This window comes from Agelaius tricolor, unplaced genomic scaffold, assembly GCF_023055355.1.
Source record: "Agelaius tricolor isolate 1412-34295 unplaced genomic scaffold, bAgeTri1.0.p SCAF_27, whole genome shotgun sequence".
In the NCBI taxonomy this organism is placed as follows: domain Eukaryota; kingdom Metazoa; phylum Chordata; class Aves; order Passeriformes; family Icteridae; genus Agelaius; species Agelaius tricolor.
The window spans coordinates 10,459,892-10,485,007 of NW_027269287.1; the positions used below are offsets into that span (position 1 = coordinate 10,459,892).

At 40.5% G+C, this 25,116-nt stretch overlaps 1 protein-coding gene across 2 annotated transcripts in view; it reads right to left on the minus strand.

Annotated features, from left to right (window-relative positions):
- Nucleotides 1-25,116, minus strand: part of MAMDC2 (MAM domain containing 2) — a 60,782-nt gene that overhangs the window by 16,697 nt on the left and 18,969 nt on the right. For both annotated transcript variants that reach the window (XM_071448602.1, XM_071448603.1), the window contains exons 3-9: nt 15,051-15,316; nt 14,237-14,321; nt 13,083-13,220; nt 10,514-10,770; nt 7,773-7,866; nt 5,015-5,161; nt 3,860-4,125 (exon numbers count right to left, since the gene is read on the minus strand). In XM_071448602.1, coding sequence (XP_071304703.1) covers nt 3,860-4,125; nt 5,015-5,161; nt 7,773-7,866; nt 10,514-10,770; nt 13,083-13,220; nt 14,237-14,321; nt 15,051-15,316 — 1,253 coding nt within the window. The remainder of the gene's footprint in view (nt 1-3,859; nt 4,126-5,014; nt 5,162-7,772; nt 7,867-10,513; nt 10,771-13,082; nt 13,221-14,236; nt 14,322-15,050; nt 15,317-25,116) is intronic.

The window sequence follows — 25,116 nt, forward strand, 5'->3', positions numbered from 1 at the left end:
TTTTCCATGCTGGTGTTTACCCACATACATATGCACACATGTGCGCACGCGCGCGCACACACACATACACACAATATTAAAATGTAGATTCTTGCTTCACAGTTCATGTGAGCTTCTCAAGGATGCAAATGATATGTCAAATTTTCTTCCAGTTAGCTCCTACATTTTCCTGACATGTATTGGCATGAAAGATCAATTTCAGTACATTCTATCAACTGAAAATAATCTATATAATTCAGATTTAGGTTTTCATGCGGCCCTTAAAGAGGCTTATACAATAAACCATGAAGGATTTAAGTGATGTCAAAAAACATTAGAATTTTTTTTTTTATTTCTTTCTTCTCACACTGATTCCCTGGGTACAGTATAAATCAATATTATGAGACAGTGCTGAAAGTACAAATTAGGAAATCAGGATTTTAAATTCCCTGCCTTTTCACTAGCATTATCAGCATGTGCATTTACAGTATGTGCACACACACACACATATATATGTAAATATAAATATATATGCACACAAACACACATATATATATGTAGGTATAGACATTTATGACTTGCTTAGCTGGATCATACCTGCCTAGCCTTTAAAACATTTTATTTTCAAAATGTCATATTAAAGCCAGCTGGCCAGCTTCATATTTCCTGCTCACAGAACTCAAACCATCAACTTGTGCCAGACTGCAGTTAGCTAATTCAAAAAGAACTTGCAAAAACCATTACAGAAACCAAGAACTGAAAATCTGCATCTTTTTATTGTCCTGATGCAAACAAATATGCTATCAAAACTAAAATGTATTAGATGGATTTTATATATTTTTCAAAGCTTTGGGAGTAGTATTTGTAGAAGAAAAAAGATGAAGGATTTGAGTTATTGGTTATTTTATAGCAATTGTTTTCTGGCTGAAAAAATAATTTTGACCTTCAGGACACATTATTGTTGACTTGACCAGCTGTTAAGGAAGTGCCAGGAGACTGTTTACTGTTTCCACATGGGCTGACCCGATCCAAAAGTGGCTCCTGGTAACCAAGAAGATGCTCAGCCAAACTACTGTACAACTTCTTATCACCCAAGTCTACATATGATACATCTCAGGAAAAAATAAAATAGGCTCATCAGTCACTACGTCTGTATTAGAGGAAAGGTGGCAGCCCTATCTTATTTTGAGACCACCTCTCTCCACTGAAAGACTGTTTTTCACTTGTCTATAACATTGCCAAGACACAATGATCTCAGCGCAGATTTTCCATGCTAGGTCCTTGGTACAGCCTTGTTTTGGAAGATTTAATCCAAAACAGTTCCATCATTTCCAAGAACAAGGCTAGGAAAAAGGGCTTATTTTGCCCCTATTAAACAAAAAAATTCTGTGAAAAGCTTGAGCACTCCAAGGCTTTGGAGTAGAAGCAGAAAAGTGTCAAGAGTCTGATCTTTATGCCAGGGCTATCTTTTCTGTCAAGTCATTAGTTTTTGAGAAACTAAAATTTGTAAGAAATGGGACAAGCAGGGCAAACAGAATGGAACATGAATAATATTACAGGAAAAAAAAAAACTTGGATTGTCCAGAGCTGAGAGTAAGATGAGGACTGGGGTGGGGGGCAGAGGGGTGGTTCATTGCCTATGGGACTGGTTAGATAAAATAAAGATGCCTCAGTGAGGATGCAAGAGACATCAGGACAGATTGCAGGAGACAGGACAAGAGAGGTCAAGCTTCTGTCATGTCTCTCAGCACTGTCTCCCTCCAGAGCCAGAAGTGTAATCCCTTACTTGCTGGTTCCTACCACTCCTTTCTACCAGCCAAAACAGGCTCTGGTGCACCTCCACAGCTGCCCTACACTGAAATGTGTAATGTGGTTTTTGCCAGCTATTTCACTACTAGGCAGACACATCTTCACAGATAACTAACCTGAGTGTTTACACAGTACCACACAGTAATACTTTGTTTCCTTCTGTTGCCTTGGAAAAGAAGAAACAAACAAAATAAAGCATGAAAAGACTTTTAAAAGTATTAAGCCTGAAGAGCTGGACATGAGATTGCAAGGAAAAGCCAGAATCAAATTCCCTGTGCAACTGCATTTGAGCCTACTTCTAAATATTATGAGCAGACAGCCTGTAACTACACCAGGTTTTCACCCTCTGCCTTAAGCAGACATGCTTAAGCTTTGGCAATATTTGTATTTTTTATGCTACCTTCCCATCTGTAAACATACCTTGATGTACTTTTCCATTTAATATGCTTCAGTACTTAACCCATTTTGTTCTGTTTATCTAAGGAAAACCTTATGAACTGAACCCCCTGTCAAATACATAGTTATTTAGCTAAGGGGTGCCTGAATTATGGTTTGCTAAACACATGCTGACTTATGTTAAGCCAAATGAATCTCCTAATATTTTCTGATATTTGAGGAATGCCTCCTCAACAGAAACATTTTGCAACTTGTTTCCATGGGAAGGAAGACTTTCACAAGACCTGAAGCATCCAGAGAAGGTTTTTAAGAATTGACAGAGGTCAATAAACCATTCTGCAGAGCATAGTTTTTCTCCCCCTCCTACACATCTTCAGACTCAGAAGCAGTGAGGCAAGCTTCCTCACAACTGTTTTACATATCCTGACTTCTAGGAAAACAAAAATTGTTCTTCACAAATTCATGCTGGAAAAGATTTTTCATGTATATGTCTGATGCTAAAAACCTGCAACCTCCAAGACTGTCAACCAGTTCTAACAGTCATGCTCAGATGTCATCAGTACTCATGCAGTTGATTATGCCACTAAACCCTTCCAGAAGTAATAAAGAAATACCTAAACAGGAGATGACAAAAGTAAATTATAAGCTTATGATTTTAACTTCTCTACAAGTTTCTTGGGATGATACTATGAGAAACTTTTCTAGTATGCACTTGCTGGGCACAAATAAAATTCTTTTTTTATTCTCTAATACTTGAAAGGGAATTACAAATTCTGTTATGTTTTATGGATAAAGTTCATAAAAAACCCATTGAAACTTTAAGATACCAGGTGTCTGACATAAAACACTACCCAACAACTAGGACTGAAATTTTAAATGTAAATTTGCCTGTCAACAGAGTTAGGCAGCTGGTTTTTAACCTTTTATGGTCAGTAACTGCTGTTATTTCAAAAACTAATTTTTAGTGGAGAAAATATTTATGTTTGTCTTTAATTTAGGAATACTGAGAGTTGCAAGACAAGTTTTCATTCAAGTGTTCAACATATTGTCACACTCTGGTTAACATGTAGTGATCCATCTGGCTCTCTGTAGATGACTCACTGATAGTGAAAATCTGTTCGAGAAATCAGGATAAATACAGAAGTAGCACTTATAGAAATCTGTGCAAAAGTCAGTATTTGAAAAAAGAGTGGAGATAAGGAATTACAATGGCTTAAGGACTAACTCAGGAGGTGATGTCAAGTATCAATGTGTTATTGATGTGCTGAGATGATGTAATGACCTCTCCAAGGAGACACTGCTAATTCTTCAAGTCCATTGCTCTCATTTACACTGACTTCTAGTTTCATACTGTAACCCAGCAGTTGAGTTTAGGGAAGGAGGATCAGCTCCCCATTTTGACCAGAACTTACCAGTACTTTTTAGATTAATTAAAATCTGCAATTGAGTGCAATGATGATATGACTCACATAGGAAACAAGCAAACAAAAATGAGAGGATGTGGAGCATGCTGAGAAACTAAGACTCAAATGGCTTTTGTTAGAGCTCCTCTGGTGAAATCTCCAGCTAATTCACTTTGCAGGTATAGCTCACTTAGGATTAATCCTATAACAAAGAACTCTGAGAAGGCAAGGAAAATCTCCTCTCAGAATTCGGGAAATTTGAAGAGTCTTACCTTGCAAGGCATAGGCTTTTTGAAGGAGATTTCAGCTTGAGTCCAGACTCCCTTTGGAGAGTCCAAGACAGACCATATTTTCTCTTGAACAACATGATTCTCCTCAAAGATATAAACTGCAAGAGTGCCACTCATCTTGAAAAACCCATATAAGGCATAATAAAAACGCAGACAAAACTGCAAGTTTCCTGGCAGGGTCGGGCCATACAGACGTCCAATGTACCCAGGCTGTGATGTAAACTTTGTGTTTGCCAACAAATAATAGCCTGCAAGAAAGCATAATTATTGTATTTAATATGGTATTAGTACATCTAATTTGCTATTAAAGCAGCTTCTGTTATTCCATCAGACTGGGGTTATAAAAACAGTTCCAACTGGCAAGAAATAGATTATCACACTCTGACAGGAAATAACCATTTTTTTCCTAAAGCATCCTGTCTGCTTCTAGCTAAACTAGCACATGGCTAAGTTACCAGAAATAAGCACTTATCAAATCTATACCGAAAAATTCCCTGGGTTGCTGGCCTCACTGGAAAACTGGCCTTTTCAGGGTTACCACTGTGAGACAAAAAAAAAAAAGGAGGGTGTGGTACAAGGCCTATTATTCCCTGCACCATGTATAAAGAACTGAGACCTTAGTGCATATGCTTAATAACCATAAATACTCTACTCAAAGAGATGTCTGAATTTCAGAATTTATTAACAGTCTTTTCATCATGTGGTTTCACTACATAATATTTATGTTCTCCCTTAAAAAAGCCAACTATTCTAAGCCTAGAAGAGCTAAATGACCACTTTTGCTCTCTAAAAAAAATACATTAACCTATTATTACATTTACTTCCATATTTTTTTGGATTCATCCCTCCAGCAACTACAGAGCAGTACAGTGAAGATACTCTGATTTGTGGTCCTGCCTGACTATTCAATAGGTGACCTTCGTCCTCTACACATGGGGAAGCACAGCCAGAGCTCCAGACAGGACCAAGCTGCGAGCACTGATCTTTAATGGCAGAGAGTTGCACTGAGGCAAGCTAATCATTGTGGCAGTGGTATTATCTAAGAGAGTGAACAATGATACAATAGGTTAACCTTAACCTTTTATACAATACTTATATATAGTTTGACTCTTCTAGGAGAAAGCAGTTTTGATTCACCGAATCCAGTAGTGTGATCTCCTGCTCTATACACATTGCGCTTCACTTTCACTCTGCTCCATCCTGGGCCATCTTTGTGATCTTGGTAGAAATTACACAGATCTTCCTCAAAATTGCAGCCTGCATTGGCAGGATTGAAAGGAGCTCCTAAAAGAAAGATGCATATGTTCTGTTAGGATGAGTACAGTGTGATAAACATAGGTTTGATGCAGAAGGATGCCAAAGCATACTTTGCTTCATCTTGCTTTTCTTTACCGAAGATAAGCACATGCAAAGATTTTACACATATCGCGGACAGCCATGATGAAATCAAACTATCAAACTTCTATTGCAAGTTGGTCTTATCTTCTTATACTTTTTGCTGGAGCCAGGAGAAACCCTGCTTCACAGCCCCCCTAAAACACAAATGAGCTCCAGATACTAAGACCAGATTCTTCCTCCAGGATAGGCAATTCACAAAGATATTCAGACCATTTGTTTTTATCTGCTCCTTCATTCAAAAGACTATTAGGACAAAATGAGTGTGTCCATGTGCCTGTGTGTACACTGAACATCAACACTTGGTATTTTTTTAAAGAGCATTTATTAAAAATCCTTTTTATAGTTACGTGTAACGTGTGTGCATGTGCATGCTGGAAGTAGATAAGCAAAACAGTTTTTAGTTCCTGTACCACCTCCTGGCAACTTTGCTCTGGAGCTTGCCTCACACCATGCTAATACTGCAGAGAAGAAAGCTGAACCATTTATAGTAAAGTTGATTAAAAGCAAAGCTAAGACCCGCCCAGCCCTGCAGATGGCTCCCTCTAGACCTGCAGTATGGAATTCTCTTCTTCTCTCGGTCAGAACTTGCCTCTCAGTCTGAAAAAATGCTATATGGGCCATGCTAGTAAGTAAAACATTTCTACTTCTTCAAAGGCCTTACCATAAGAGAGGTGAAGGTGCTTATAGAAGGTGCTTGGGGAAGGAGAGGCACAACCCAAAGCTATCCTGCAAATTTTGGCTTTGCCAGGAGCCCAGACACAGGACATTGTGTACATCACTCTACAGTAGCACATATGACCTTTCTTCATGGAGACGAAGAGAGCTTTTGCACCAGTGGCAGGTACGCAGGCTATCAGCTTTAGGAGAACAAAAATTGTGGCTTTGGAGTGATGCCTGAGGTCTTTTCAGTCTCAGATAGGCCAAATCTAAGCCCTCCTATGTGTCTTAACTCTTCCTGCAGCCATGGCCTCCCACCTCTGCTTTCCTAGTTAAAGAAAAGGCAGGTGGAGCACTAACATGTGGCATTAAACCCGTATTCTGACTCAGCCTTTGCTGAGCAAGTTTAGTACTCTGGTACCTTTTCCTCCATTTCCTAACATCAAGACTTTTGTTGAACAAAACTTCCAGAAAAAAATAAAGAAAAAACTTAGTGCTGTTATATATACTGCTATGGCCAAATACAAGGAGAATGGAGAGCTCTTGCTTTTTAACATTTCTACTCAGAAGAATTGAAGATGACAATAATTGATAAGTCTGAAGGATCAAACAGTATATGTTGTATATGTTGTATGTAAAAGAGTATAAAGCAAATAATTTACTTTCATTTCTCAAACAAAAATCCCAAAACAACCACAAAACCAACCTTCAAAATCAAAGTTAGTAGGCCGAGTTCTAGATGAACCTATCATATTCAGAACAGATTCTGATCCATTCAGATTAGATCTGAACTTCAACCATTGAGGCAGAAAATGCTATAAAATTTATCCCATTTCTCAACAGATATAAGTTGTCTGAAAATTAAAATGGAAAAAACAGATAAGCAGCTCCAACCCCGTGAAAATTGCAAGCATAACTTAGGATTTTCGTTGCAAAATAAAGCAAATACCAAAAAGTTATTGAGGAGATAATGAAACAATGGATTTACCCAGCCAGGAGATGTGGATTATTAATGATTAATGTATCTGGAATCTACCTCCTTCAGCAGTGATACTTCAGAGGTGGAGGCAGAGTTAGCAGATACTCTGAGATAAAAAGGGGAAACAACAGCCCTTTTTTCATTGATCACTTTAAAGAATTTGCCAAAAAATTCAAACTTCTGACCAAAGGAAAAGATGGCATCTACTTTTGACTAGCGTTTAGTGCCAGAGTAAAATGCCAACAACCAGCTACTTAAGAGGCTGCACGCTCAAATGCCAATCTCCTTTGTCCCAAGTGCCTCTACATCAGAGGTCACAGGGATTCAGGTGGTGTCTGTTGCTGTGAAAACCTAACAAATACTCGACAGACACGCCCTGCCTGAGATGAGTAATACCTCCTGGAGGAGTGAAGACAGGGAGACAAAGCTCATGTTTTGGCTCTGTAGAACACCTCAGGGCATGTGGCATGAAGAATGCCTACACTGGCATTAATGAAAAGCCCAGGGCATTTTCTTCCTCATACCATCACACCTGGGAAAATCCGCCCTCTCTTTCTGTGACAAGCCTGCAAATGGTAATTTCTTAAAACCAGTAGTGATGCAAATACAGCACTCAGTCCAGCACTCCAGCTGCAGAACCCTGGGGCAAGGTCTTTGGAGAGGAAGCATTAAGAATTTGTTTCCAAAAAAATGAATGGCACAGGTGTTATCTGCTGTTATGTCTTCCGAAGGAAGAGGAGCCCAGTGGTGCTGGTCAGCTGAGAAGGTAGCACCAAAACTGCAAATACTGACAGACAGTTCTGAGGAGCAAGGCAGAGGGAGGGAACAAGGGAGAGAAATAGCAGCAAGAGCTCATCATACCTGTCTGATTGCTGCAGTAAACCGGAGAGAAAGAAATGTCATCGAGGGCAACATAACCTCCCTTGGCGCTATTGAAAGCCACTTCAAATATTACCTAGAAATTATAGTAAGTTGTTATTCGTCTGCCATATACTCAGCAATAATTTTGGTACACATCTTTGAAATACAGAATTCTGACTGAATGTCCCAGACAGACTCCAGCACATCTCATATAGTGCTGAAAGTGTTGGGACTAATTAAATTACATCACTTATTAGGGATATAAATCAGAGCCTGACCTTAGCAATAGATCGTTGCTCACTCCACGTCAAGGAAACACCAAAAGGAATATAGCTCTTCTGCTTTATGAAGCACCACTTTTAAAGATGCAGTAAGGCTTCTGCCACTGTATTATACAAAACCACTATTCACAATCATCAGTCTGTACTGACTAAACCTCCGGTTTTATCTAGAATCTGTCTGGATCAAGAGCTAAAAACCCTCTGTGTTCATTACTCTGCTATTAATAGATTAAATTTTATAGTTTTCTGTAAATATCCTCAGATATTGAAACCCATGACTTGGCATTAGCTGTCAGGGAAGCTTTTCTGTATAGAATTTATTTAAGAGCCAGAACAGCTATTGCTGTATTTTGTTTACCACAAAGATCAAACAATGTATTGTATTTAGTCATTCCCAGAGGAAATAATTTCCTCAAGTAAGTGGAGGATCATCTATAACTCTTGAGGATGTGTCTTAAAATTTCTCTTAAGTATCAAAGGTCTGAGATACAGGAAAACTTTGAGAGCCAGCCCCAGGGACAAAGCCAGGAAATAAGGACAAAAGCTTTCAGAGTGAGATTCATTTCAGTGAAGGCAATGCCTGTGATGTTTTGCAGACTAGGAGAGCTAGTGAAAGAATCCTGAGCAATCTCCTTTAGCTAGATGAAACAAAGAAGAACACCCTCTCGAAGCAACCAAAGAATTTATGTGTTAAGGTTTAATATTATCTCTATAAAATTATCTCTGTGTTAAATTACATAGAAATTTCTTGAGCAGATTAAAGGCCTGTCTAGCCCAGTGCCTTTTTTCCAGCAGAGAGCACCTACAGGTGCTCTGAAGACAATTACAGGCTTTCAGCTCTTCTTCCCTTACATTATATTCCTGATGGATTCTTCCTTTCCCATTAATTTTTCTGATCAGTTTTTTAACTGATCTTAATAAGGGTATCTATGGTATGTTGTGGAAGTGGTTGAATCACATATGAAAAGACCCTCTGTTCACTTTATTTTAAAGCTGTTACATGGTAACTAAGAATTTGGAACAGCAATGTAAATTTTGAGAAACAGGGAACAGTTAATCTTTTCTGTGTCCTTCATGACTCTTAAGAAAATCTAACATATTTTACTTCCATCTTTTTTTTAAGGGCTGAAAACTGTTATTTCATTGATGTAACTTCTCCGTACTTTTCATTATCTGCATGTCCCTCTTGGACAATATTTTTTAATCTTGTTTTAATCTTCTTAAATCTCTTTTTTTTTAACTGAGAAAGCTGAAGTTGCATACCCTGCTGAACACAAGGTTTCGCTGTGCATTTACCCAGTAGTACAACATCCCGTGTTTTGCTATTTATTCCCTTATGGGTAGTTTCCAACATTCTGGATGGATTTTTGAATGCCACCAGGAAATGAGAGGATATTTTCACAAACTCAACAACAGTATTGCCAAGCTCTAAGTGATCATTAATTAATTTCCATCGATAGTGCTAGGACTGATTTTCCCCTTTTTAAACATGAATTTAGTTTATATTAAGTGAATCAGTAATTCACTTACCATTTTGTATTATGAAGCCTTCTGAGAGCTGCCTTCCTTTCCCGTGAAGTCTGATGATTTGAATGGATTATCACTGACTTTATAGAGTGCAAAAGGCCTACATAATATCTCATGAAAATTAGCTTTACCCCTAGTAATTTCTGGAAGTCTACAGGGTTATGGTGAATTAGCAAGTAACTTGGGTAGAATTAAAGTGAGTAGAATTTATCTGTAATCCATTATTAGAAGTATGTATGTATAGAGAGAGTATATGTTTGTATATATATATAAATTACAAATATATGTGTAAAATACACATATATGTAAGTATATGTGTTTGTATATAATATACATACACTGTTTATTTCAGTCTTCTAAGTTTGGGGTACTTTTTAGAAAACACTAGGGAATAAAAGATTCAATTTTTTTCTGATACTCTTGACAGTCATTGTAATAACCATCAAGAGCTGTCTTTCACATTTAAGGACTACTGTACAAAGGACCCAAGTTTGGACTTTCTCTCATGAACTGCAGGATCTAAGTAAGGTGGAGAATAGACCTCAAATATTTTTTAAAATTTTTCTTATGCATTATTTTACGATATTCAGCATCCTCAAAAATGAATCAGAGAGTCATAGAAACAGGGAATGGAGAGAACCTTGATATTATTCACCAACTAAAAAACTTCCCATCAGTGAGATTCTACAACCTCCCAAGATACTCTGATCAAGCACTAACCCCCTGTCTTCAAAATCAAGCATGAGTGTGGAAAGTGATCCCTCCTTGATCTTTATGCAAAGGGTAAAGGATATCACAGATCACCAACATCTTTACAGCTATCTTTCAGATACTGCATGGTGCCTGCTATGTTCCTGGCTTGGCCTGAGTTGGCACTCATGTCTGAGGCAATCTGGAAGTCGCAGCTGGACTGAGCAAGAAGGATTGCTTTACCTCCATGGGATATGGCGCATTGAAGTTGACTTCTGCCAATGCCCAGTCTGCATTCAGTGCACTGTCTGTTTTCCAGATCTCTTCATAAAAGCCACTCATGTCTCTCAGGTAAACAGTAAAAACAATGCTGCTTTCCTGCTTAAGCTGATAATAAAAAGATAAGCAGCCAGATATTGGGGCTGTGGTCCTTGGTGAGATTAGCTGGGCCACTTCCTGAAAATGTTTGACATACACAGAGTCCACGTACATGTAGTGACCTAGAAGGAGAGAAACATTTGGCATAAGACACTCTTTAAAGAACACCACATACAAGAAGTATCAGCAGATGAACAAGGACTAGACATATATATCTATGAGCAACAATGGTGGCTTCCTAGAAAATTTTAGCTCTTCTAAAAGTTTTTTTTTTCCTCTCTTTTCCTCCTATGTACAGCCCAAAATTGTTTGGCTAAGATACCACTTGGCAAAATAGTCAGTCCCAGCTCTTTCTTTTCTTAAGTCTTTATTATTATTAGAAATAATATATTTATCTATATTTGAAACATAATAAACTCTAAATTTTGGAAGCCATTCATAAATGGAAAAATGTGCAACAACCGTGTTATCTCCCTTGGTGTAGTATTTAGTCTCTCTTAAGTGCAACTTTGACTGAAGCAATTCAAGTAAATGAACAAGATTGTAAGCCATGTGTTTTCTCATCTTTTACAAAGCAGTTCATTTAATATATCAGATTATTGTCCAATAGCTTTTAGTCCTTACATATCTGCTTAGTGTATCTAGGATTTGATTTATAAAAAATGTCTTATTTTTACTGCATGGACTGGAGTTTTTATGTAAAATCCTTAAAGAAGACTTTTGGGAGATGTTCATGAACAGAAAAATGCATTACATTTGAGGAGAGTATCTTCCCATCATGAATATGAGCCAATGACCTGTAGGATTTTCTAAGGGTACACCTTCTAATATTTTGATTTTGGGAGTGCTATCTCAATTTAAACAGGACACATCCATCTTCACAAACATGCTGTGTATTGTAGTTTTTCTTCTTCTGCACTCCCAGAAGCACAGCATCAAACAGTATTTGATGAACAAAAAATGGCTCTTCACAAGTAGAAAGCCTGGAGAAGACAGAAGTGTCAGACTGGAGGGGTACTTCAGCACGAGCACTGCAAACTGTGCTGTTCAGTTTGAGTGGCACCACTACATCAATTGGCACAGAGCACTCTCAGACCTTCAGATGTCACTTCTTGCTTCACTCAGGTGGAAGGAGGGGAAAGGACTGCCTGGCTGTGGGTCTCCTCCAGATTGCCCACTGCCAGGGAGTGGTGACTTCAGCAATACTTGCCTGCAAGGTTCTCAGCTTCACTCTTGTTCTGCAGTTTTAGCACATCTCATAGTTTACCTACGATCTCCCTGGATGATGCAACTTCGCAGCCCAATTCTTGCAAAAAGAAGGCTCTTCTGTGACTTTAGGCTTCTTGAAGTCTTCTCAGTAAAGAGAGGGCTTGCTCAGCAGTGAGGGCTTGGTGTGAAATAGAAATGCTGTGGCTACAAGAAAACGCATCCCTCCCAGCTGGGAAAACACATCCCTCCCAGCTGGGAGTGTTTCCTGTCATAGCACTTATTCAATAGGCTGATCCACTGTCTGCTGTTGAAGGTGTGGTGAGTTTAAACTTCCATCAGAATTTTACAGGCATTTTAGTGCCAGGGGGTGACAAAGAGATGGAGAGTGCACTCTGTACTCAACTCACACAATTGTGAAGTAAATAAAAAGGCACAGCGGCATGAGTTAAGGAAAGAGGATCAACCCTGCTTTTCATGAGATGTGATTCCTTGCACTGCCACAAGCATCAGGCAGCCCCACACATGGTGTGCAGCACCAGCCCCACATCCTGACCATCACCTGCTGTGGTACTTTGTGCAAGGGTGAAGTTATCCCACAGCCTTCTTCACAGCTGTGTAAAAATCTCTTCCCTGAGCAAGGTGTTAAAGGATAAGCATTTCATACCAGACAAGTGCAAAAATTCCAATAATTTTTCCCAGCATTATGTCTCTGAGGGGTTGTTCTAACAGCACCACATTTGACTGAAAGAAACAAGACTTCTAAACTGTACAGTTTCACCCAAGATTCTCCAAGCATGTTTTTTATACCTTAGTTTTCCTACTCGATTTTCTCAACAGCCATTGGAAAAAAAATCCCTGCCAGATGTACAGAGCAGCAGTACAAGAATCTAAAATTTACTGTGGCCCATACATTTAGAATACACAGAAAGTTGAATTTTCCAGCTGTCACATCCAAAATTCTACTCTTATCTCTGACTACTTTTGAATCCTAGCAAAGAGTGTAACAACCTTTTTATAAAGCTTACAAGCAATTTTGTCTGAACTTCTGCAAAATCCCCCAACCTCTTTCTAATCCCCTTTTTTGCCCATAAATCACTCTTACCATCCCCACCCCAACCCCACAATGGGAACAACTCACATAATAATAACTTCCAGTATGAGAGTCATACTTGAATCATACACTCAGATTTTCCCACTATATTTCTGGTCTACATTTGTTGCTTACCCAGTGCACTGTTAAGTGTGTGGTCTTTGGGCAGGATAGACTGAGAATTCCGAATGTTCCCTCCACCAACAAACCAGTTGACGTTAGGATTCCAGCGGTTCACATAGCCACAAAGATGATTTTCTTCAAAGTCACATTCTGCAATTGCAGACACCACCAGCTGAGTGCACACATTTTCATTACAGAAATAGGAACAGCAAATTGCTAAGCACTGGCCTCACTTCACATACGGCAGAGCAGATAATGCCTATATTTATAAAACTGGACACAGCATTTAAGAGCTCATAATAAATAGAAGCTAACCTATCCAAATTTTTTGATAATTTTGGATAAAATTTTCATTTCCATCCTCTTTGGAACAATCTATATTTCCACCATTTGCCAGGATAGGACTACTGTAATTTAGAACCAAACAAAGCAGATTTAAATACACCACCTCCTTGTAGTAAATAGTCAAAGCAGAACTTTCACTTGTAAATCAGGGATGGCCAGAAGAAAAGTAGGGTAAGTATTTTATAACAGTAATGCAACTGCTTTGTCTCTTTCACAGAGCCAAAGAATTGTGACAACTTGGTTGGACTCCACCAGAGCTCTCGAGAAATGTAAAGATCTCCTAGCCTCCTAGACACTGGAATTTTTGAACTTCATTAGCAGTTTTTAGCAAATATCATAAGGAAATGGTAGTAAGTGTAAATATATATATATATCAGCACAGTTTTTTGTCTGTAGCCTCAAGATGATACTTGTAAGGAAGCCATGAGCAGGCAGAGAGCAGAAACAGTCATGCAGCTGTTATGTCTAATATTTGAAGCAGTGCAAACTTTTTAAAATATAACAGTTGTTCCTGCTTGAACAATAAATAGATTTGGAATTATATTGTTGTATATAATACACATACATATATATGTGTGTGTGTGTGTGTGCGTGCATGTGTGTGTGTGTGTATACCGCAGAGATAGGTGAAAAAACCCCACGTACTAGTTTGTGCACTCTTAGCTTAAAAATTATCTGTATTGAATATGGCAGTGTGCTTTTCAATTAGGAAAAAGCCATTGTCTTTTTTTTAAAGCCAGATCTTCTATCCAGTTTTAAAACTGCCAACAAGGCATTCTCTTCCATGCAGAGAATATGAGGGTTGAGAGAAGAGTACTTACCAATACAATATCCAGAAGTTATTTTGATTTCAAAAACTGCTATACTGGTGGATTTATCTTGTCCCATTTCACCTTCCAGTACCAGCTGCACAATATAAACCAAACTGTCAATTTTAGAATTTCATTAGTACCTTGAATATTTAAACAGGATAAACAAGAGAACAAATTAAATGTTTCTTGGGGAACCATCATCCTCTTACAGTCAAGTGTGCTTTTGCTGAGAGAGCTTGGCAGAATGCATTAAAGATGGAGCCAGTGTTCTTCTTTAACCACAGAAGACACGCTGAAGGACAATGAGACAAGGCAAAAAATTCCCACACTTCATTTAAGAGTATGGAATTCCATATTCCTCAGCTGTGGTTATGCAAGACATTATTGTGAGTGATGCAACATGATGGTTTCTGGGTAGAAATACTCTTCTGTCAGCATGTGGCTCCTTCCAGAAAGACACAGAGGGCAGGAATAAGTGAGCACAGCTGCAGATGCAGGACCTGGGGGTTCCTGTATCTGCCATGTGGCACCAGCAGCTCCTCAGGGATACCAGGAGATGAAGCATCCTCATGGCAGGCCTCAGCTGGCCGTGTGTCCCCATGAACTGCTCCACGCAGTTGCTGGTCAGAGCACTGCCTCGTGCCAGTTCTGCTCATGGGTGCTAGGGACAGAGGGCTCAGCTGACTTGTGCTGCCAGCCTTAGACATGAAAGCCAAGAATAGGGCTCAAAGTCTGCATATATTAAAAAAAGAAGTTTGTGCAGCCCAGCATATGCACTGGGCTGCACCAGAAAGCCTGTGGCATCTTCTTTAACTGGCCTTACCTTATACTTCTTTGTGCTGTTGGTTAAATCTAAGCTAGCTATGAGCCAGCTGTCTGATGGCTCCTTGGCTGACCACAGCAAACGATCAAAACTTTCTCCTTCCTTCCTCAGGTACAGGTTGAGCCTGGCAGGATCAGGTGAGGCGTCTGAAGTTGTTGCTATCTGATAGATCAGTCTGACACAGCTCCATTCCTCGGAGTACAGGTCAGGGCTGGACAGCACTGCTTTCTCACCCTTGTAAGACGTATCCACAGAAATGTAATGTCCTGGGAACAGACACACACCAGAATAATAAATGTCAGAGGCTTTGCTTTTGCGTCCTTGGAGAAAGTACTTACTTAGGAAAGAATGGTAGTTCTGGGACTAGGTCAGGAGGCTGAAACTACCACTCCTCTGATAAGTTACTTAACCTTTTGATATCCTGCTGTACTCTCACAAATGTGACTTCATGTGTCTCCCATATTTTTTAAAAACAATTTTTAAATTATTGGAAATTTTGAGACAAGATATTTTATCTGTGTAAAGCAGATTATTAAGTAGTACCCTTTGGAACTGATAGCTGTAGATAGACAATTTGATTGACAAGACAATTTGCACACAGAGAAATATTTTGCAGGAACATTTAGTTGTTTTATAGACCAAAACTTTTTATTTTCCTGTAGGCTTAAAATCAACACATATGAGACATTGCACCTAAAAACTCCCAAAGCACTTCTGGTTTCAAATAACAAAACTAGAAAGACACTTCTAAGTAAAACTGACGTGTTCAAGTCTGCAGATTCAAAAAATCACAGAATATAAAACAACATTTAAACATACCAGCAGTCCAAGATTATTTTAAAATTATTCTCTGGGGCAAGGTCTAAAACAGCCTTCCATATAAAAATAAAAGGGTGCAATGACAAGCTGAAAGTGCATGAGGAGGCAAAAAAAAGTGGAAAAGAAACAATGTGTAGAAAAATGAGGCAACAGCAAATAAATTATAGTGAAGGTCTACTAAGACATCAAAACCAAGAGTAAAATGGACTACAAGAGTCACAGAAACCTGAAATGCAATGTGAGAAACAAGTGATACAAAAAATGAAAACTTAAAAATAAATTTTAAAAACCCAAAACACCACAAAACAAAACAGTAAGACAAACTAGGACACCCATGTCGCATGAAACATTGTCCCACAGATTATCAAGAAAAGGATCCTTCTAACCTAATTGTCAATGTACATTAGACAGATCACATTTCTGATACTAATTCTCATCACCCAAGCTGCAAGTATGAGTTAAAAGTGCTGTCGGGGCCTGTGTCCAATTAGGCCTTTATCCAGCAGCACATCACTTTCCAGGGAATATACTTGTTCTTTAATCTCATCTCATTTGACCACAGAGCTTGTCAATTTCCATGCATATGTAAATACTTGGATAACTCAGAAATGTCAGCAGCTACACTGATGTTAAATACATTGCTTGTCTTTGAGGCACAAAAATCCCCTCCCAAATCCTGCCTGAACCCTCCCACTCTAACAAGACACGCTGGGGTTGCTTCTCAGAAGCTCCTTTGTTGCCTTTTTAAAAGTATTCTCTCCGAAGGAGAAAAATCATCTGCACAGAGGGTCATCACCCCATCAAGGCAAAGCACATGTTTAGATCTGCTTTATGGGGTTCCCAAAGTCCTCTCCCACAGACCTCCCAGGAAGATGCCAAGAGCATACAGTCACTCTGACAACACCTGATTCTTTGGGAACTGCATGCTACAGCATCCCCCTGCATCTGCTCCCTTTCTCACCTGCAGACACAGTGCCCCGCAACACATTTGTACTGCACATTTTGTTTAACTGATGTAAGATAAATGATTGCTAAGAGATAGCTGCAGCCCTAAGCAGTGCAAGGGACTGTGCAAATACAGAAAAGCTGCATTCTTTTTCCCTTTTTTGGGAATTTTTTTTTTTTTTGCTTCTTATCATGATTTCCCTTTATATCTGCTGGTTTTAGTCTACTGGCGAAAGATACAAAATCACTGGCAAAGTACAAGTAACTTGTTACTGCAGCAGTATTTGAAAGAAAAATAAACACGGGAATAAATATTTAAAAATAGGCATTTAATGTGCGTGACAAATACTTCATCTGCCACTATGTTACAAGGAAGTCTCTAGCAACCACTTTCATGCTTTAATCCAGTTAGCTCACACAAGTTAGCACAAACAGCATTTATTTACTGACATATGCCTGCCCAAGGTACACATGCTTTTTCACAGGAAGATAGAGGGAAATCACCGAGACTCCATCAGAAGTCAAATGCTTCTTGCCCATTTGGTTTTCATTGATGTAATTGGTAATATCCTATTCAGATGAAGAATCTATGTTTTAGGCTGGCCTGAACTTGGATCATTTTACTGACAAAGAAACCTACAATTTGGAATCCATGCCTGGCAATTTTAGTTTAGATTTCAGCCCTGTTTTTGCCTGTACTTCAAGAGAAACCCCACAGAAAACAGATCCTTCTTATAATAGTAATTCTTTTTTTCCAGAAATAAATTAGCATTGACATAGGAAAATACATTCACATGAAGACCTCAAATTACCAGCTATGAGGCTTAAGTGGCTGCCAGGTTTTAAAACTTAATTGTATATAGACTAAGGTTTCTTCTACAAAAACAGTGGTTTCAAAGAAAGCCTCTTATAATTTCCAATCGGGATGATTATGTCAGTGTAAATTTGACTCTGCTGTCTGTGTGTTGTGCACTTGCTCCCACTTTTGTCTGATTCACCTCAGGTATGAGAGCAAAGATCATGAACTCCCTTTTTAACTGGGAATGGGGGTTGGTTGCTTTTTCTAAAAGAATTAATTTTACATATTCATTAACTCTCCAGAAAGAGAGTGCTCTCACTCCCAACCTAATAATTTTAGCTTCTTTGAAAACTTAAATGTGTAATTGGCTCCACTGAAATCAATGTGAGCACTGATAGAGAGCTTTATGTGTAGGTTCAAATGCTTTGCTAATCAGGATCAGGGAGCGTGGCACTTGGCAGTACCAAGCATGGAAAACACCAACATTAAATTTCTTCCAAATGAATGGCTGCATTGACTACACAGCCTTTGCCCTAAACTGTACTTCAGTAACAGCAGTGGCCATTGGTGCAGAAAGGAAGGTCTCACAATGCAGACCTCAAGGACTGACACAGAGCAATTGTGAGAGCAAAGCAAGGCGAAGGCGGGGTCCTTGGATTAAAGCAGACAACTTTCCACACTTGTTTGTGGGAGTAATAGAAGGTTATTTTCCAGTCTGTGGAGAATTTGATGAATGCACAGTGGTGTAGCATCTCAAAAATGTAACACGCAGCTCCATTTTGCAGCATGCCACAATCCTCCTGCAAATGCCCATGACAGTTAATTTATAGCAGTCATTCAGGAGTTATCAAGAGAGGGCTACTCTTCAAAATCATAGGAAGGCAGATGAGAGTAGTCACAAAACTCTAGGAAAAGCCTGATGACACAGAAACACAAGCATGCAATTTCCAGCAATTACTTGCTCAGGGGGATAGATGCAGCCCTTAGTGTAAGAGGCTGTGCAAATACAGGAAAGCTGAACTTTCTTTGTCATTTTCTGAGTGACATGACTTTTTGAGTATCATGGAGAGTGGCCTGGCAACTGTAGAGTCAACTCCCTCAGGACTCTGGGATACATCTCATCAGGTCTCATAGACTTATGTATACTCAGATTCCCCAGGTGGTCACAAACCTAATTCTTTCTGAGGGTTCCCTCAGCCACATTTTACAGTCTATTCACTCAAGAGGCATGGGGAGAGAGGCCGCCAGTGAGGGTTGAGGCAAAAAACTTTTGAGCACCTCAGCCTTCTCCTCATCTTAGTTACCAATTTGCCAGCCTTGCTCATCAAGGGGACAAATGCTTTCTTTGACCTTCCTTTTCTGGCTGACAGACGTATAGATGCTCTCTATTTTTTCTTTGTGACCTTTGTGAAATTCAGCTCCAGCCTTGCCTTTGCCTTCCTCACTCCATTCCTACACAACTGGGCTGTGACTCTATAGTCTCCCCTGGATACCTGTCCTTGCTTCCACTGACTGTGGACTTCTTTCTTACCCTTTAGTTCAATCAGCAGGTTCCAACTAACCCATTCTAGTCTTTCGCCTTCTTTGCCTGAACTTTTCCTCCTTTTGCTAGTTCTTGTGCTCTACAGAAAGCAACCTTAAGGATCCACCAGGCTTCTTTTGCTCCCTTGTCCCTCAGAGAAGATTCCCAGGAGATCCTATTGACTACATCCTTGACAACCTAGAATTTTGCTTTTCTAAAATTCATTATTCTGACTTTACTCTTTACCTGACCCATATCCCTCAGGACTACAAACTCCTTGAGTGCATGATCATTGCAGCCCAGGCTGTCTCTAATCTTGACAGCTCAAATTAACTTGTGTTGGCAACCCACGGGTCCAGTGTCACACCCCCTCTGGTAGGGCTGTCTATAACCTGGCTTCAGAAGTTATCCTCTGTGCACTGCTGGAGTCTCCTGGACTGCCCACATCTTGTCCCGTTACTTGCCCAGAGTTCAAGGCCCCTGGCCAGACTCGTGCCTTCCTCGTGCCTGCAAGCACAATGCCTCTCACAGCTGCTTTGTCAGCAGTCTCCCCTTGGCTGAGTAGCCTGTGGAACATACCAGCCATGAGGTTCTCTTTGCTGTCTCTGTCTGATTCTTACCCACAGGTGTTCAACCTGCTCATGCCCGTTCTTCAGAGACAGAACTTTACACTCAGTCCACCTCCTGAAACAGAGGGGAATCCCTCCACCCTTACTTTTCTGGAACAGCCTATAGCCATCCATAGGTGCAATCCAGCATGGGATTTGTCCTGCCAAGTTTCAGTAATGGCAGTGAGGTTATAACTTCACAGCAGCACAGTGGCTTCCTCCTCCTCCTGTTTGTTGCCCACGCAGTGTGTACTGGTGCAAAGGCACCTCAGCTGAGCTGCCAGCTCATGCTGCCCTCTTGGATGAATACTTTCTAATCTCACTTAGATATTTCACTGGTGTTTCTTGGCTTCTGTTACCTCAGGAGCCCCTGGCTTGTCTCCATAAGACATCAAATGTGCTTCAGTGTGGCCAGCACATCTCAGGTCCACTGGCTGAGGACCCTCACCTGCACCCTGTCCCTTTAACCTTGATATGTCATCCCACAGCTTGTCAGGGGCAAGCCTGACATTGTCTCCTTCCCTGACACATCTAGTTTAAATCTCTATCAATGAGCCCTGCTCGCTCCTGAGCAAAGACAAACCTCTGCAGACATGACAAAAGCCAGGGATTGCTAAATACCTTTGACAGCTGACAGCCAGCAGATGCCTGGTGAAGGCAAACACCTACAGCCAGGGCAAGGGATGGGAGAAAGGCAACTCAGATATGTTTCCCTCTACCCACATTTCTATGATGATGTTTTACCTACCATGTAACTTGACTGTCTTCTGCTTGATAACTGAATCAAACTTTACAGGACCAAGCATGTGTTCATTTTATATTCCTCCATGTTCAAGCAAAACATTGAGCCCAGGGGGAATTAGGTCACTTGTGTTTCAAGCCTATCCCTCCTCAGTGCAACCATGCACTGATGAAACTCGATATTTAAAATCCTCCTGTATCAATGTCTGTCATCTTGCTGCTCTAATAAGCAGCTCTATACAGAGCTTCTCTCAATTACAGTTGGTGATGCACTAACTCCATGAGTCATTCACCCAAGTTTTCCAAAAATATATACATAAAGGTGGGCATCAGTAGATCTGTCAGCAGTGGTTACATCAATGGCTAAGGAATAAGGGCTACTGAGGTCAGAAATCGTGCTTTTTCCAAAAAAGAGCACAGAAACTACACTGATTGCTTCCGCTGTAAATAGCACAAACAAAACAAAAAAGCTAGATGCTGGCTAATAAACTAAAACAAATTGCATTGAGAAAAAATTTTAAAAAGCCCCCAAATACCCACTGAAATAAAAAAAAAAAATTACCAGTTCAATGATACATTTCCTCCGTAAAAATTTGGCAGGGCAACCACAGACTTGTTCTGGCTCTTGGTAGAGTTTATGTCTGACACAGCTGTTCACTTAGTTCAGCCACAGTACAGCTTTACAAGAAAAACTGAATATAAGCAGCAAGCTCCAAGAGAAACAATAATAAGGAACTATGAGGCAGGAAAATTTGAGAACTACATTTGATTAAATACTCATTTATACAGAAAAATGGCAAGAAATGTTCTAACACTTGCAAGGTCCTGTTTTCATTTTTCTCTGTATTGCCGATACAGAAACAGGAAGGAATGTTACCACGGTTCCTTAGGACAAAAGTTGATCTATCGATGCCTTCTGTGGAATCTCAGAATCTCAGTTTTGGGTCTTGGCTTTAGTTTTGGGATTTCTTTTTGTATTTTATTGCAAAAAAAAAAAATGCTAGAAAGGCAGTACATTTCTGAGATCTATGTAGTCTTCTTACATCTCCAGAAAAATATAGTTGGAAATATTAACAATAGAGCCAGAGGGACAAAATTTTGCAAATGAAGTGTATCCTGCAGGTAAGAAAATGCAGCAGCAGTGTGGTGGATAACCCAAAATGTTATTTTATTCCACATCTATCTGTGCCCAAAATTTTTACTGTCTCTTTAAGACCTGGCAGTGTGCCGGGAAACACGGGGCCAGCAGGTGCTGGTTCTTTTTAAAGCCGGGGTCACCCAAGCAGAGCTCCTTTGCCTCCAAGCTCTGCCTCAAGCCTGAGGCTCCTCTTAGTGGGTTTTTTAGTTTCTCTCTTGCCTTCAGAGAGAGGGAGTTGTTTCGGGCAGATTTGTGGGCCCACAACAGCAGCGACGCGAGAAGATGCATTCCACAATCAAGGCCTGCTTCGGAGTGAATTCTGCAGGATGGGGCTAGAGCTGTAGGGGCTGGAGGGTGCTATCTCAGTGCTTGGGGAGATCGTTTCCGCCCCTCAACACAGCCGCAGCTTGGGAACAGCAGCACCAACAGCGGCGGAGTTCAGCAGGAGGCAGCAAGACCAGAGCACCAACACCCAGTGAACCAGAGGCTGACGCCTCTGCTATACCAGCAATTCTGCCACCAGAACTGCTTGGGAAGCTCCTGCCTTCCCGGTTTTTTGATCCAGAGAGAAGGCTGCACTGGACAGAGTTTGCCCGTGTCTTCCTCACGTCTCCCAGACCATGCAGTCGCCTGAGGAGAGCACCCTCTTGGAGGGGTCACTCCCCCATTTGGAGCTTCCCCTTGCTCCCCAAGAGCCAGTGAGATTTCAGCACCTTTGTAACTAGTGATTGTTAGTGTTATTTTTTGCCTGCTGCTATTTTGTTTTGTTAGTAAAGTGTAATTTTCTTCGCCTATATCTGCTCCTATTTCTTTCTCTTCATTGGTAGAAAGGGAGTGATTAAACCTGGAAGGGTAGGTAGCTCGTTTCAGAGTGTTACTTATTAAATTGTCTCAAAAGTACACAAGCACTGATCCACTTTTGCCGGAGCGGTTTTTAATCCATTCCCCTTGGCCTGTGGGAGACTTGCAGCAGCAGTTTCTCCTATGAACAGATGGATGCACTCACAATACACACAGGGCTGAGTGGAAAAGCCTGTCCCTCATTAATGAAAGTAGAGTCTCAGTCCCAGACATTCAAGGGGCTGCCATGATTACAGCTACTTGATGCTGCAGGGTATAACCGGTGTTTTCATTCCCATCAAGCCACAGAGTATTTTATTTCTGGTAAGCTGTTAGATTCACACCAGACAACCTACGTGGTATACCCTGGGACTAATCTGTGTTGTCATCACTGAAAAAACGTTCTGTTCTTTAAGCCTCCTTGTCTCCTCCATGGTTTCTTAAAAGCAGCTCTGTGAAAGCAGCTGAGCGATGGAGAAGCAGGAGGTGGGTGTTTTGCATTTATTGTCTGCAGTGATTGCTATTGTGAAGGTTTTGCTTTCTCTTCTGTATCTGCAGGGGCAGCAGCAGTTTCAAGCCCAAAGATATAATTTCTTTGCATAAAAAGCCTGTGGTCCCACCTGGCTGCCCTTCCAGGCAGGGAGGGAACCCGAATACCCCACCAGATCTGCCCCTGTGCTAGTCATCTTCAGGGCATCAACAGCATTTCCAGGTAACTCGCATAAAGCTGAGTAGTATGTTAAAAAAAAGAAGAATTTTTTTAGAAAAACACGGCCTGGTGTGATGAACACACAGGCAGTTCACCCAGGTAGTCACCCACCTTCCTCTGGTCAAATGGACAAACCTGACAACAGCAGTTCCTCCAGCAGCTTTCTCTCCAGCTCACCTTACTTTACAAGCTGAGTCTCCTTCCAGGAACTGAGATTAATGATTTGATCTTTTTCTTGCTGCATTCACCCAGACCACGCCAGAGAACTGTTTGCCAGCCCTGGGGCATAAATCTTCCAAGTCTCCTTTCCCAAAGGATGCTTTACGAATTAACTACCAGCTCCACCTCCTGCCCTGGCCTTTGTTTCCTCAGGAAGTTCAGAAATACAGCTGTTAGAAAGTCTGTCAAAACCAATACAAGTAGCCCTGAAACACTCTGTGACTGCGGCATCTGCTTGCAGCTACTACCACTCTGGAAAAGTCTTCCAGCCTCCATCCGTCAGCTTGCCTGTGAAGGTCTGGCAAGGGTCCAGCCTGAGCTGCTGTTTTCTGCTTCTGATTTAGAGGAGTTGCTCCACTGCACTGGGGATGCTTCGTCTCCTTGTTCTCCTTCAAGTCCCAAGGTCTTTACATCATGCACCAGATCTCCTGTTTGTTCTGGGCCACAAGCATGTGGGTTTTTTCCTTTCACAATGACCTCAACAATTTTCATGCACTTTCAAATTTTGTTTCTCTTGTTTCAACCAACCCATCAATCTCAGGAAACTGCTGTTCACATCACTCAGTTCTCATTTTCATGCTACTCATCACATAATTTCAACAATTTTTCATCTGCTGACACAAAGGCTGCCAAGTTTTTATTGGGTATCTCTGATTTTCCTTGAGACAGCTCTTTCCAAAAGACATCTCCATGACTTCTGTTAGCTGGTATACATCAACATCTTCTGTCTCCAATATAGGCAATATTTGGAGACACAAGGTTCTCTGCTGTGAATTTCTGGATGGGAAATAATTGAAAAAAGTTTTTCCTTTATTCTTTGTCACCCTAAATGAGTTTCCATTGCCTCCAGTGCACAGGAATACTAAAGATAAGAAGTAGAATCAGTACCAAGCATCTATTTGTTTACATTTCTCATCTCTTCCATTACTAGCTCTGTTTCTTTGCTAAATCATGTTTCCACCACGAGCAAGCATACAAAGGAATGCACTGCGACATTTCTTCCAGCACAGCTGCTTGCCTTGGTGGAGTGCATCCCTCCTTCAGCAGAAAAATAGAAAATTTCATTCCTTTTGCATTATGTTGTCTATTTACTTCACTCATTACTCCTTTTAGTTGCTTACATAGGTGCATGTGATGTGATGTAGAGGAGTATGCAGGTGACATATTACAAGCTCTGTATTGTATTGTATTGCTCTGTATTGTGTTATGTGCACATAATGTGCTCTGTGGTATGAGCACATCTCAGCCTGGCCAAGGCAAACCTGCCTAACTGTAGTCCACACAGTTTTGGGGGCACATCTTAGAAGAAAAAACTATCAAAACTGCAATCCACATCAAACTGTAGGCCATCAGTCCACAGGGAGCCAGCAGAAGGAATTTGGTGAGCCAGACCATGAAACAAGGGACTTCTTGCTGTGTTTTAAAACGGGGCATTTATGGGACCACACTCGTCCTTGGATCAGATGGACAAGAACAGCCATGGGGAGTAGGAGTTTAAGAAAGAAAAGAAGAGATACTCCAACCCAGTCAACACTGTTCTGGTTTCTGCGTGTCTGGATTTCCCTCATCTGAAAGATCAGGCACGTCAAAAGTAAAGATTTCCTGGCTGAGTCATGTCCTTGGTGTGCTCCAAAGTGGTTAAACTAAAAGCCCATGGTGCTCACATCTATGCCAAGCTCTGAAGCAATCCTGGACTTAGGGAAGCAGTCAAACTGGTCACAGGAAG